Source organism: Helianthus annuus, chromosome 17 (assembly GCF_002127325.2).
Source record: "Helianthus annuus cultivar XRQ/B chromosome 17, HanXRQr2.0-SUNRISE, whole genome shotgun sequence".
Lineage (NCBI taxonomy): Eukaryota > Viridiplantae > Streptophyta > Magnoliopsida > Asterales > Asteraceae > Helianthus > Helianthus annuus.
In genome coordinates this window covers 162,565,859-162,580,886 of record NC_035449.2, presented here as the reverse complement: position 1 = coordinate 162,580,886, position 15,028 = coordinate 162,565,859, and the positions used below count along the sequence as shown (strand labels likewise).

At 34.7% G+C, this 15,028-nt stretch overlaps 2 protein-coding genes and 1 long non-coding RNA gene across 3 annotated transcripts; 2 read left to right on the top strand and 1 right to left on the bottom strand.

The window, feature by feature from the left end:
• Positions 1-941: 941 nt before the first annotated feature.
• LOC110922736 lies at positions 942-2,726 on the top strand. The gene is made up of 2 exons (XR_002583450.1): positions 942-1,930; positions 2,313-2,726. It is a non-coding gene; the product is annotated as an uncharacterized LOC110922736 (long non-coding RNA).
• Positions 2,727-6,973: 4,247 nt separating this feature from the next.
• On the top strand, positions 6,974-9,373 carry LOC110920804 (60S ribosomal protein L18a-2). Its single transcript, XM_022165003.2, has 4 exons — positions 6,974-7,131; positions 7,254-7,369; positions 7,459-7,522; positions 8,889-9,373. Exons 1-4 carry the CDS (start codon positions 7,120-7,122, stop codon positions 9,228-9,230), a joined length of 534 nt encoding a protein of 177 aa, XP_022020695.1. The 5' UTR covers positions 6,974-7,119; the 3' UTR covers positions 9,231-9,373.
• A 1,321-nt stretch (positions 9,374-10,694) lies between these two features.
• On the bottom strand, positions 10,695-14,820 carry LOC110925958 (3-oxoacyl-[acyl-carrier-protein] synthase I, chloroplastic). Its single transcript, XM_022169744.2, has 7 exons — positions 14,246-14,820; positions 12,719-13,150; positions 12,003-12,176; positions 11,806-11,919; positions 11,620-11,721; positions 11,150-11,216; positions 10,695-11,053 (listed from the first exon to the last, which is right to left on the bottom strand). Exons 1-7 carry the CDS (start codon positions 14,675-14,677, stop codon positions 10,986-10,988), a joined length of 1,389 nt encoding a protein of 462 aa, XP_022025436.1. The 5' UTR covers positions 14,678-14,820; the 3' UTR covers positions 10,695-10,985.
• Positions 14,821-15,028: the final 208 nt, after the last annotated feature.

The window sequence follows — 15,028 nt, the reverse complement described above, 5'->3', positions numbered from 1 at the left end:
AGATGATCGAGTTGCCGCTGACCATCATCAACACCACAAGGATCTTACTTCATAAAGATAAAGTTTTTCACGAGCATAACTCAAGGGGGAGCTTATGTTAAGGGGGAGTTTGTTAACACACTTCCTACATGATACGGTTAGTTTGTTGATACACTCTCTGCTTTCAAGACGTGAAGACTTTGAAGATCCTCCGACAATGAAGACTTGAAAGGACATCAGAGTTTTGAAGACTCGAAGACCAAAGACCATCGAAGTTCAAGACAAAGCTACAGCCAAGGGGGAGTTTGTTGGTGCACTTGTGTTTGTACTTTGTCTGTATTCGGTCACGATGTAAACGATGTCCTTGTCAGTCCTGTAAGTTGACCAAGTCAACCGTCCTCCTGGTTTGACTTGGCCAAACAGTTTGTAAAATGTTGTAAGATGTTCTGTGTCGAAGGATAGCTCATCGAAGGATATTGAAGATCTTTCGATGACATCGAAAGATAGGCTACGAAGGATACTGTTAGACTTCGAAGGATATGCAATCCTTCGAAGTATTTGTGGATCCTTCGTTAAGTTTGTCATCGATAGATGATCCTTCGATCATCTATCGGATCCTTCGGACCAGACATCAGATGCTGGGTATATATATACCCATGTAGTGTGTTGTTTTGGGCAGACTTGTTAGATAGATGCACACATAGAGAGAGTTGGAGAGCATTCTTTCAAAACACACACACACACACTAGAGAGTTTGCAAACACATTTGTGAACATTGAGCTTGTAACCGGAACCTTTCATTCGTATTAATACAAGTGGTGTTAATCGGTGAATCCTTGTGTGTTTGTGTTTATACTTGTCTCATCCCGGTTTGCTTGCTAGCTTGGATTCCGCACTCGCTAGTGGGTTTGTATAACAAGGTTTGAGGTTCGTCATCCTCCTAAGAGGGACCTACAAAACACCTATGTGGCAAGTGAGTATTGGTTGGGTTATGTTTGCACGTGTTTGTTTGTTGCCTTGCCAAGTTTCTCTTCTGATGTCTTCCAGTGACACTTATTATGTTAGATGAGACATTACTTTCGCTCCCATCGTCTCTGTCTCTTCTACTCATGTACAGACTGTTTTGGAGACATTAAATTGAAGTAGTGGTAGTCTGGTCCGCCAATGACGATGGTCTTTTAGGGTTTTGATAGCGCCGATGCCTTTTAATCGTCCCACCGAGGAAGCACAGGCACCGATAATGGCCATAGGGGTAACCATCAACCCGGCGATTCGAGATATTGTTTTCAATAATAAATCATAGTTAATATCCAAAGTTATGAATTTACTGAAGATATTCGGGTAGATAGGTTTCAACCGGAGTTGGTATTGGCGATCACTCAATTTTCAACTCTGGTAGATTTTTGTTTTCACATAGTTGATCAAAATTTAATTAGGGTTATTGAAAAAAATATACCTTAATCATGGTTTCACCACATTATGTATTTATAACTTTATGTAAGAGTTTTTTTGTTTCTTTTGTTCAATGATATTGATTTGTTTTTGTGAATCTAATAATATGCAGGTTGAGTTATTTTGGTTTATGAAATAATGTCACAGGTCACCAAATGGAAAGTTCAGAAAGGTTAAGTAAAGGTGGTTTTTCGGCTATAGTTTCACACAACACATGTAAAATCCTCCTTTTATCTCCTCTAATCCAGTTTCTTTAGTAACACTACGGTAGAATTTGTATATGGTATATGGTAGTTGTAAAACATGTTCTTTTTGGGATCCATTTATCACATATATTGAGCACTATGGAGAAAAGAGACTAAAACAGAGCGCACCTGAATCGCCAAATTCCAAAGAAGCCCATGATGATGATCACTCTACTACAAAGCCGTTTAACTTGCATACAAACTGAACCAGAAGGCTGCATCATCAAGCATTAAGGATTTGAAACATCTGCTATGTAAGTTATTTTTTCTAACTTTTTGACTCCTTTATTTGGAAACAACAAGTTATTATTTAATTAATTTTTATTGTAGAATTTGAAAAATAATATGCAGAGCTAAAAGTAGTGTAGTGATCGATTTTATGCACCACTCAAAACTTTAACGTAATAAATCTAAACACAAACCAATAAGTATATAAACAAAAATTAATGATATAAGCACAAACCAATAAGTATATGAACTAAAATAATACGATGACTTAGGTGGATCTCAAGGTTTTAACACTGTATATTTTGACCCATTACCACATTTAGGTGGATCTCATGGTTTAAACAACTTCAATTTGTATAACTAATTGGGTGAATTATTTTTTGTTTCTTTTCCTTTGACCGTACGCAGATGCTCAGGGTCGAGCCATACTTAACGGTGTCAATTACGGCTTAACATCAACAAGAATCCAAGATGAAACGGGGCATCAGTTAGTATTCATTCTCTAATCATCTACAAATGTGCTTTTAAAACAATAATAATAGAAGACTCAGGTACCTGTTCGCTATGTATAACCATTTTTATCCAATATTCTTTTTTTTTTGTTTAGGAGTGTTCACGGTTCGGCTGACCGGTTTTGACGGTTGAACCGCTAACTATAGTTTTAGGTAACAGCAAAGCGAACTGGCCGTGTTGGGTGACGGTTTAACGATTCAGTTTTGACAGTTTCGCGATTTAAACTGATTTTCGTTCTAAGCGAACCTTAATGTATTTTGCACCCTATTTGACCCGTTTGATTGACCAATACATATACTTTGGGTCGAATTTGCCCATACAGAAAGTTTTTAGCACAACATACAACGGTTTATAGAACTCTTGACCTAACTTTTTGATTCCATATGAAGAAAATAATTGTAGATTGTGTGGTGAGCCTCGACACCGACACATGGTTTGACTTGTAAAATGTTTTGAAGATATAGAATTTCACATGAATTTGGAATTTCACTTGGTTTGCTTTAAATATTTATTATTTGTCTAATCGTAATTCAATTTTTTTTTTAATTCAAACTTATTTTAATTATATACATGATTTTAGAATTATGTTGTATTGAACCTTTTATTTTCTTATATCCTTCATTTTTTTGGAATATATATATAATTTAATCTTATTTAAAACCAAATCATTTTCTTGCAATATATATTATTTATTCTTATTTAAAACCAAAATGCAAACAATCTAACACCACAAGTTGAGTGCACACCGATTGTAAATGAAAAGGGTCAATCGTGAATGGTGTCTGACAGGTTGGAAGTCGTTACACATGTATTCAAATGCTTACGGTATCCTAAGTTGTTTATTAGAAAAAGTAATGGAACGTTTCTTTTATTTCAAAGTTTTATTAAAGATTGTTTAGTTATGATATTTGCATAAATGAACAATCACAAAGTGTTCTAATATTTATGGATCTGTAATTAAGCTCAATTTGTAATGCTACTTGCATGGATTCATAGTATGGAAATATCAACGTCATGATGTATGATGTTATGGAAACTGAACTTATGTATTTGTGTGTTATTTGGTTGATGTATGTAGATATAAAAGCTTTGGTTATCACTCAAAGTTTGTTTAATAATATTTTGTTTATTTTTCGTAATGTTTTTCAAGCTGATACCCTTAATTGTTTATACTAAAATAAAATGTATGGATTTTAGTATTCTTATCATACTAATTCTCCTATAATTCTGAATATTTAGGAAATTCCTTCGGTTAATAGAAACTTAAGAGACCCTCATGCTTGAGTTGTGACGCTCTCTAAAAAGCTCTTGAGATGTGGGGGCTGTTAATGAATATATATATTTACCAACCTTTATACCTTAATGGCATGCATCACGCATTTCTCAAAGGTGCCATGAAGTGTGGTGATTTGTATAGAACTAAAGATTTACTAATCAAGGGTTCTAATTGGATTTGTTGCTATATAGCTGGTGGAATTAAGATACATATCGTTGTAAAAAGTCATTTCTAGAACACAAATGCATGAAGCTAAAAATCAACTAGCTCGATTGCTTTAGCAGCATCATAGGGGCCAATTTGTAATCTACCCTTTATGTTTCAATTGGTCAAAAACGAATTCGAGGTTATTGGTTACGAAGCTTCAGCAAGTAGAAGTATTAGAGTATTAGGCTTTCAATTTATATTTCAAACCACAAAACAATTTATATCTATAGTACGTTGGTTCGTTGTATTTTTATCGTGAACTTCAGATTTCCATAATAATTCCATTCGTAAAATTTCTTTATGATCAATATAAACGTAATTTTTTTTGTCAAACAATAAAAAACATATCATTTGTCAAAACCGCGATGTTCAAAGAGCCCAGCTCCAAATTTATTAGGCGTATGAGTTTTGAAAACATTCTTATACAGAGATCTCAGTATGAATTAAAAAGGAATTAGTTTTACATGAAAACTTTGAATACACATGGAGGCAAAGTTGGGATACTTATGAAATCGAACTAAACATTTGTGGTGAAGAAGAGAAAGATGATACTTTAGAGGTTCAAAGTGTTATTTATGTACTTTTGTTTATTGTAAATTAATTTTTCATAACCCGGGAAGTTCCCGGGTGATAGCCTAGACCTATGGCTGAGAGTTTGAAGATGGATGATGATGTTGTGAGAATCGAACCCAAGACCTACTGGTCCCAAAGCCTTATCTCACCTCAAGATGCCACTAGGCTATAAAGCCATGGGCAATTTGTATAATATGTTTTAACTTCGGAAGTTTGAATGTCATTCTAAAAACTAAAATTTTAATTCAACTTATTTTTTTAAGTTTGCAAATTTGAAGGTTGTTTCTATAACTTTTAAAAGATTCAAGACTTTTACGGTTAATATAATTAATGAGTTTCAATCATTCAATCAATAAATACATATCTACTTAAATAAGAAAACAATAATGATAGTAATTTTGATTAGTTTTCAATTTTCCCTTTTTAAAAATACACGTTATTGAACTATAAATCTCATATTAAGTGTAGAAATTTCGGCACCTTTTGTAATTATAGTTATTTTTTTATAAGGCTAAAGGGTATGGGGGTCATGGTTGGGACATGATTTGCCATGTAGGAACATGAATAGAATACTACACCACCCCCTTGCTTGATCCACCATGGTTCCCATGGATTAAACCATGGCAACCATGGTCCTAGTTTCCATTTTTAATGATTTCCTTCCCTTTTTCTTTAGACAAAAATTAACTAAAATAAATAAGGGGATAGGGTTTGGGTCATGACCACACCCCTAGGGTAGTGGTTTTAAATGGTGGATTAGAGATGGGTGACATGGTGATGATTTGGAGGGTAATGGTGGTCATATGGGTCATGATCATACCCTATAGCCTAAACCATTACCAAAAAATAAATTAAGAAATATAATTACTTTCTATAACATGGTAACAATATTAGGTAATGATTTTGAGACCCTTTGTCACTCCATAAGGACCTCTAGAGTTACGTTTTCCTGCCAAAACTACCATTCTTACTTTTGATAAGGTACCGTATTTATGATATTGTGCATTTGAAAATTGAAATTGCATTTTGGTTAGTGTTTTATTGAATATTGCTGCATGTCTAACAATTTTTGAAGGTTTGTTGCAGAAATTTTCTTTCATGACTTGCATGAAGAAGTGATGACGACTGCTGGCTGCTCATGGCCATGGTCTATTAATAGGCGTTCAACAACTTAAGTCAGAAATCCCTTTAATTGAAATTTGAAAGTGCATTTCTATCCAAAACATCCCATTGAGCCTTAAATGAGTTGATCAATGTCATTTCTTAGTTATTGGAGCTTTTCTTAAGATAAACTATATCATTAATTTAATATATTTTTATGTATGATTAACATTGAATTATTGAATATATATCCTCACAAATTTTATAAAAAAACTGTTTTAATAAAATTAATAAAATATTAATATCCTTAAAAATAGAGCGACCCGTGGGTACCACGGGTTATAACCTAGTAACCTAATAATTACATAGTATTAGAGCATTAAAGTATTGTTACCTGACAACCTAATAATTACATAATATTAGAACTTTAAAGTAAATTTGAGTGACTTTAGAAAGAAAAAAAAATTCAGTAACTTAACTGAAACACTTTACAAACTTGATTATATTTCTACAAAGTTACATTTTTTTTGTTTTTTTTTTTTTTTTTTTTGACAAACTTCATTGAAATAATTTTCATGCACCTTTTACCTAGAAGTGCATTTTACCAAAATTTAGTTTTATGTATTACACAAGTGTGATAAGTTACAATTGTGTTGCCTTCAAACCCGGTACGCTTGAGTTTGAATATCGTCCCCAACCCTTCAGTCTGTTCTTATGTGCCGACGTTTGCTAATGTCGACATTGTTTTTTTTTTTTAATATTTTTTAGGTTTTGAAAATGTTAAGCTAATCCCTTCCAATATAAGTTTTTTTATGGTTTTTAATAAATATAAAACACATGTCGATATTATTTTGAGTATATTTATTTCCCAGTAGCATATAAAATTAATACAGACCGAAACCCCGCTGCGCAGGTGACTAAGAGGGTGTTTGGGGTTGAGTTTTGTAGGAGATTTTTAGATTATTGAGTTTTGAAATCGTAAATAATCAGTTTTGAGTGTTTGGGTAAAAAAATTAAAAAGATGATTATTTGCGTTTAGAAAGTTACAAAACTCAGTTTTCCAAAAGCAGCTCCCCCCCCCCTACTGCAACAAAACACAGTTTTCCAAAAATTGATTGTTTACATTTAGAAAAGGATTTTGACTTGTTTATTTTTTTAAATATACATTTGCTAAACACTCAAATAGTTGATTATCTGATTATTGTGATACCAACACACATAATCAAATCCAAACACTATCTTTCAACATCAGATTTTATTAAAGTTAATTATCTGATTCTGATTATTCAATACGCATAATCTATTTTCAAAACTCAAACCCCAAACACCCTCTAACTTTACTAGTTATAAGCATTCACTTAAAACCGTTTAGTAATCAAGAATTACTTGTATGTGGACATATTTCATGAAATGGGCCGGCCCACATTAGCCTTCTAACATAGTATATGTAACAAAACATAAACCCTAGATTCATCTTCTTCATCATCAGCGCCTCAACACACTTGTTCGAGGGGTGATCAACAGCAGCACCTGCACATTTCGAAAATGAGTTACAAGGTTTCTCTTCTTTCTACACACACATCTTAAATCAATACATCTAAATCCACCATTTCATTTTCATTCATCACCAATCGAGTAGTTTTCCGATTAACTGTTTGTCTCGTTGTTGTTGTTTGCAGTACCATCAGTTTCAGGTTGTAGGCAGAGGCCTACCGACGGAGACCGATGAGCAGCCGAAGATCTACCGTATGAAGCTTTGGGCCACCAATGAAGTCCGTGCTAAGAGCAAGTTCTGGTACTTTAATTCTTTATTCTCGATTTAGCCAATTACTTATTGCTTCTTTGATTGGTATGAATTATGTGCTTCATGATGTGGAAAATTAGGTACTATTTGAGGAAGCTGAAGAAGGTGAAGAAGAGCAATGGTCAGATGCTTGCCATTAATGAGGTAATGCATTTGAATTTATCTTATTTGTTTGCTTATGTATGTGTTTTATTTCTTACAAGCTTATGGAAAACTACCCTACTATGTTAGTTGATTTGCATTATGTATATTATGGGTGTTAGTGATCATGTTAGGCTGGTTTTGACAAGATTAATCTGGGATATATACAGGTTCTGAAACAACAAATCTGTTGGGTTATATAGCTTGAAGTTTTATTCATAATCATCTGTTTGTATTGAGAAAATTCTAATGATAAACATGGTTAATGAATAATATACAATTGTATCGTGTATACAAAATACGTATAAGGAGTTTCATTTCACGATTAAGAATATGTTAAGAACTGCTGAAAACCGCTTAATGCATTTTTATATTTTGTTTAAAGTGTGATACAGAAGGCAGTTATGTAACTGCCTTCTTCAGTATCTCATTAATCATTTTTTGCTTAATGCAGTTCTCGCAGTTTTTAACATAAGATTGGTTTTGAAAAGAACACGTCTGATATAATGATATAAAAATGTGTTAATCAGTTGGGGTTGGAGTATTAGGTTGGCTTCATTTGCTTTATTAACTACCTTGTTGTATACAATATACCAGTTTTAACATTATATGAAACTTGGTTTTAAAAAGCGCGCCTGAGGCGCAGCTTCTGGGGCTTTTTCGCTCAGCGCCTTGTGTAATTACAAGAAGCGCTCAAAAGGCGCAGATTTCTGGGTTTTTTTGGGGGCTTTTTGGCCTAAGGCGCGTGCCTCATGTATCTGAGGCGTTTTTCTGCAGAAAAAAGTTGTGCCTTGGGTTTTTTGACTTGTACATGTAAGTAAAATGGTATAAAAGCTTTATTTATAGCTATATTTTGGTTAAAGGAAGCTAAAAACCTATGGGATATATAAACAAATCATATAAACACCTTGCGCCTCGGGTACGAAAAGCCCACCGCTTTTGCGCTTCGCGCTTCAATTTTATACCTTGTCTCTTTTGTGCGCCTATCGCTTTTTAAAACCAAGATATGAAAAGCTTATCAGCTAGTTTTTTTCTAGGCTGACTATACAGTTTGAACCAACAAACTACATTTCATGTTTTCTAGACATATTGTATTAGCAATTAGAGCCACAATCAGACTTGAATGTTTTGATTATTTGTTTATTTAATATGATATACTAAATATATTTGTATATTATATTTTAGTATTGAATATTTTTATGCAGGTTTTTTTGCTTACTGAAAATTATTTACCGTCACATTTGAACGTACAACCTTTAGGTTGTTGGTAATGAACTAGGTGGTTGTATCAGGATGTTGCCACTTGCTGGTGCAATTATTTTGTTTTGTTTTGGATATTAATTTAATCATTTCTTGTTTTACTTTACAGATTTTTGAGAAAAACCCAACAACAATTAAGAACTATGGAATTTGGCTGAGGTACCAATCACGAACTGGGTATCACAACATGTACAAGGAGTACAGGGACACAACCTTAAACGGGGGCATTGAGCAGATGTATACTGAGATGGCGTCTCGCCACAGGGTCCGCCACCACTGCATCCAGGTCATCAAAACAGCCACCATTCCAGCTAAGCTTTGCAAGAGAGAGTCAACAAAGCAGTTTCACAACTCGAAGATCAAGTTCCCGTTGGTGTTCAAGAAGGTTAGACCCCCGACTAGAAAGCTCAAGACCACATACAAGGCTTCAAGGCCCAACCTGTTTGTCTGAGTTATTATTGGCATTGGTTTTCGTATTTTATTTGGATTTACATGTTAATCAGTGATCTTGGATATTTTGTTGCTTTAAATTGGAGATTGGTAATATTTCTTGGAGACTGGTATCAATTCGTCTTGGCATAATTTTGTTGCAAACTGACTTTTTTCATGACTTTCGAATCATATTGTCTTGATTACCGGTTAAGTATTATTTACAATTTGATCTTAAACACACATATGTCCTGAAATATAGTGTTTGACTATACAGTAGTATACACAGTACTTTTATAGTTTTTAACCACTTCTAACATACTATGTATTATAACTTTTTAAGTTTATATATATATTTGATTTTCAGTGGAAGCAAACAGATTCGGGTTTTTGAGTAGGTTTCACCAGATACATGTTTCTTTACCTGTCCTGAATGTTCCTTGCTTTACCATCGACCATTTTGCTACGTGTATTCTTTTTATGATCAAGTTGTGTGAAGCATGCTCGATCTGGTGAGAAGTTGTCTATAGCCGTAAGAACCTTGGGTGCCAACTGCCAACAAGCGCAGTATAAATCCAAACGCTTGCTATTTTACTGCACACCTTATACACACATTTGCAGTCTCCTGTTGGATGATGTGGACACCATGCCACATAAGAAAACATGATTGATTCATAGGCACATGCTTCTCGCCTCTTTCCACCTAGGAAAAAAATCGAATAGATTTGAAGCCTCAGCAAGAGCATCCCATGTGAACTTCGTGGAAAACGGGTGATGTGCTACATGTCCCAGTCACTTTTTTCTCTCATGCCTCACTCACAATCCCCTCTTATCCTAAAAACGACATTCTTCTCCTCTCTCCTCCATCGTCCTCACAAAATCATTTTACTTATTTTTTGTGGAAGATTCATCCATCTACTACCCCATTTTTCCTATTTTCGACTTTTAGAGAATCTCATTCGACTTGATACTTTCCTATTTTCGACTTTGAGAGAGTCTCATTCGACTTTATACTTTCACAACTTCTACTTGATTCTGGTTTAAAAGATTTTTACGACATTTGCATACTGATATAGGCATCGAGTTTTTCCTATCATCACTATTAGTATTATCATGTAATTACTATACTTCTAAGAACTTTGCCATTTATTTAGTGAATTGATTGCTTGTAATCCTTTTCTTGTAGGCATTTGCCATTTTTTTCAAATGTTACATATTAAGCATGTTGTCACGGTTCTTGCATACTTTAGCCATCAATGGATTATATTTTTCGAGTCACTCGTGATTTATTTAAAACCATCCAAAAACTCATTTTACACTATATAAAATTATAATTATAAAAAACTGATTATATATGTATATATTTAAGTAACTATATATAAAACGAGTCAAATCCAAGCCGGGTTCATAGCCCAGCTTGAGCTTCAGAAAATAAAGCTCAAAACAAGGCGCTTGATGTAGGAAAACCGCAAAAATGTAGGAAAAATGATAAAACACAATCTCTTAAAACGTAGCCAAAAGAGAGGATGAACAAATTTGACATACCGAATAATACACAAAACAAAAGCTACAAACTGTCTGTAACCCAATGCTAATCCCCAAACTTGTCCCAACTCAAAATTCAATGCCTAAATCGGTATGCAAATGTCGTAGATGTCTTTTAAACCAGAATCACATACAAAACAACGATTACAAAATCAAAACGCGCTTATAATGACATACAATAAAGAACAAGAACAACTGATGAAGCCTCAAAAATGACTTGGAAGAGATCATATCAAGGTTTGAATGCAGAGAACGCTACAACGGAGTTGTGTCCACCAAAACCAAATGAATTTGAAATGGCTGTTACATGATTATAGTTTTAGTGAGTGAAATCATAAAGAATAAAAAAACATTAATAATAATGGGTGTCGAAAAATCATAAGATAAGAAACTCACCAACGTTGACTTCGTGTTGTTGCTTTTGATTGGCAACAGTGTCAAATTCAACTGCAGGCTCTGGGTTCTACATACACAAAAGCATAAAACTTAACTTACTTCTATAATAATAAAAAATATATATAATATAATGATTTAGGAGTCTTAAGCATTAAAAATAAGACATTGTAAAAAAAACATGTTGGCTTTTGCTGGATCTGCACATAGATTTTATTTTTAACAAAAATAAGTCCTTTTTTTGCATTTTTAAAAAAGTAACAAAAAGGTCTTTTTCTATATGACTAAGTCCCTACACTAAAAAAAATCGTTAAGTTAAAAAAAAAATCTAATAACTTTAATCGTTTAAAAACAAGTTCAAGTACTTATGTGTGAAATCAACAAAACTTTGACTTTTTGACCCATTCACAATATTTGTCAAATTTACCAACTTAAGGAGAATTTAATTCATATAGCACATATATAAAACATACAAATTGATTTATGGTGGGATGCAACCATCCTGTTTGAATGGCTTTGACTGTAGCAATGGCTTCTAGACCTCCGGCTGCACCTAGGCAGTGTCCAATCATAGACTAAAACAAAAACAAGTTTAATCATTAACGGATGTTGTCAATATTAACATGTAAAGAATACAAATGACAGAAAAGATATCTCACCTTGGTTGAATTCATTTTGATCCCGTCAGTGCTTTTGAACACCTTCTTTACAGCATTTACCTCCGCCAGATCACCAACCAATGTTGACGTCGCGTGTGCATTTATGTAGTTAACCTATGTTTACATAATGTAACATAATTATATTTGATGTTTTTGTTTTAACAAAATTATTTTATATACTATATTGAAAATATTACCTCCTCTGGTGACACACCAGCATCTTCAAGGCTGCTTTGAATGCAAGAAGAAACACCAAGACCGTCGGATCGTGGATCAGTCATATGATAAGCGTCACAATTAACCGCCCCGCCCAAGTATTCGGCAATTATTGGTGCACCCCTTTTCATTGCATGTTCTAAGCTCTCCATCACCTTCAAATAATATATATTCTTTATGTTCAAAAAATACTATTCTTAAAAAAGTTTGGTGATCTCGTACCATCTCACGATCAAGGGGTATTTGGATTTGTGGTTTTTAAGCAATGTTTTGAAAACCGGACTGGGAACTGGGGGTCTGACTGGATTTTTTGGGGATTGAACCAGATTTGTATTAAAAAAAAATTCAATTTTACCCTTTTTTCTAATAATATTTACGGCATCACCCGGTTCTTACGTCCGGTTCAACCGGCCCGACCAGTGGACTAGTAAGAAGACCGGTTCGACGTCTGTTCCGGTTCTGAAAACATTGTTTTTAAGTGAATTGCAATAATCAGTTTTTCATGTCTGCACACCACCACATTATAATATTGACTATTTTACCCTTAAACTTATTAAGTCGTTTTTTACCCTCTCTTTAGATATAGAGCAAAATAGTCAATATAAATAGCATGACGGTGTAAAAATCCAAAAACTCCGTTATTAGACATTAATTATAATAAAAAAAATATATCGCTTTGAAAATAAAGAAAACATACCAACACACCAGCACCTTCACCCATGACAAAACCATCTCTGTCTTTATCCCATGGTCTAGAAGCCGTTTGCGGGTCATCATTTCTCTGAGAAAGGGCCCTGCACGCCACAAAACCACCCAAACCAATAGGAATAATCGCAGCTTCAGTGCCACCAGCAATCATCATGTCAGCTTCCCCTCTTCGAATATGATTTGCAGCAGCATAAAAGCAATAATTTGAAGTAGCACATGCGGTTGAAATCGAGTAATTTGGACCCATGAATCCAACATCAATAGCGAGCAGAGCCGAACCCATGTTTGTTATAGCGTAAGGAATGAAAAAAGGTGTGATTTTTCTGTAACCCTTTTCGATTAGATTCTGAACTCCGTCGGAAAACACAGTAAGACCTCCCATTCCTGTCCCAACAAGCACACCGGCACGCTCCTTATCGATCTGCATATATTTCTTTCAAAGTTAGATCACACTGAAGGTTAAAATAGTCATTTTATGCCATTCAGATGACTTATCGAACAGCAGTTTTGCATTCAGAACCGCAGTTCAAACAGAGCCTTTGATTCATTCAGATTAATGTATACTTACTCCATTGCCAAGAATTTGCTATATTTTCATTCATATTTATTTGCTATAATTATTAGTAACAAGATATCTTATATGCATTTATTATCCAGAAACTTCTAAATTTTTCAAAAAAAATATATAAAATTTATGAGCATTGTTACTCTTCAGGAAAAAAAAAATAAAAATAAAAATAAAAAAAAAGATACCCATGACCAATTCATGGGCATTAGATATGTGCATTAAATTTCTAATTAACTACAGATGAACAAAGTTGGTTATCCTTAACTTTGATAATGACTTCAAAAACAGACATCCAAACACCCCTTCAATTCAGTCCCTCACATATTACAATCAGATATCTAACTAACTTGATAAAGAAAGGCCCAAATCTTCACTTACACACACACACACACACTAGCATTATATCTTTTTACATCATATTCAACCAATACAATCCTACCCAACTCATGTCTCCTAGATAAACAGGTCATACAAATCCAAGAATATCATAATCCTAGTATGACAAAAACATATAAATCAAACAAAGATGCTGAATACATCTTCTAATACATCTTCTAAACACCAATCACACCCACATGACTTCACACATATACATCTAGACACAATCGAGCCGGGGGTCTCAAGCAGGCTCTCTATTCCTACGGGTAGAGGTAAGGCTGTCTACATCTTACCCTCCTCGTCAGACCTACCTTTGCTTTGCTATTGATGGGATTTAATGAGTATGATGATGATGATGATATACATCTACACACACATAAATCCTACAATCAATAAAAATAACCAACCCCTCAAACAAAAAAGACCATGCAACCCCCAAACACACCCTTGTGTCACATCACTAACACCCCAATTTCACAAACATTTACAAATTAACCACTTAAAAGTAGCCCATTTCAACCACTTAATCAAAAACCCAAAACCCCACAAGATTTATGCAAACCCACAAACCTTAGATAATTTATCACCACCAAGATCAGCATCTTCAAGCGCCTTTTTACCAGCAACAATGCAATACCTCAAACAATCATCAAGCCTCCTATCATTCTTCCCATCAATATACCCATCAGACTTAAACCCACGAATCTGCCCACCGAATCGGGTCGGGAACTTGGACGCATCAAACCGATCAATCAACCCGATTCCACTCTCCCCTGCTAACAATTTCTCATAGTAAGTATCCACATCGTTTCCGAATACGGATACCAGACCCATACCCGTAATGACGACCCGTTTTTTGGGGTCTTTTTCGCGTTTAGGGGCGGTGGCGGATGCAATGACGGTGGTTCGGGGTTTGAAGTTGGTGGGTTTGGGGCGGGTTCGGAGCGGGTCGAGTGGGGAGACCCGGAGGTGGGGTGATTGGAGGAGAGCTTGAGCTTGCATGGTGGTGGGTTTGGGGGAAAATGGTGGTGGGTGTGAAAGTGTGAATGGAGTATTTGTATTTGTATAGATGCTGTGAGTGTGTGCAGTCGATATAAACGATGTTGGGAGTAGATGGTGTGCTTCTAGATGGTGATTGTGATGGTGGTGGTGGGCTTGACTATGAGAATCTTAATTAGTTCAAAAGGCTATAAAAATATAAAAGATTTAGTTGCTCCGATGGTCCATGTGTTTTGGTTCATTTTGTCAGTTTAATTTAACGGTTTTATTTTTCGTCTGTAGGTCCAAAAAGGTTTCACCATTGTCATTTTAGTCCACTGGGTTAACTTCATCCGTTTTTTCTGTTACCGAGAA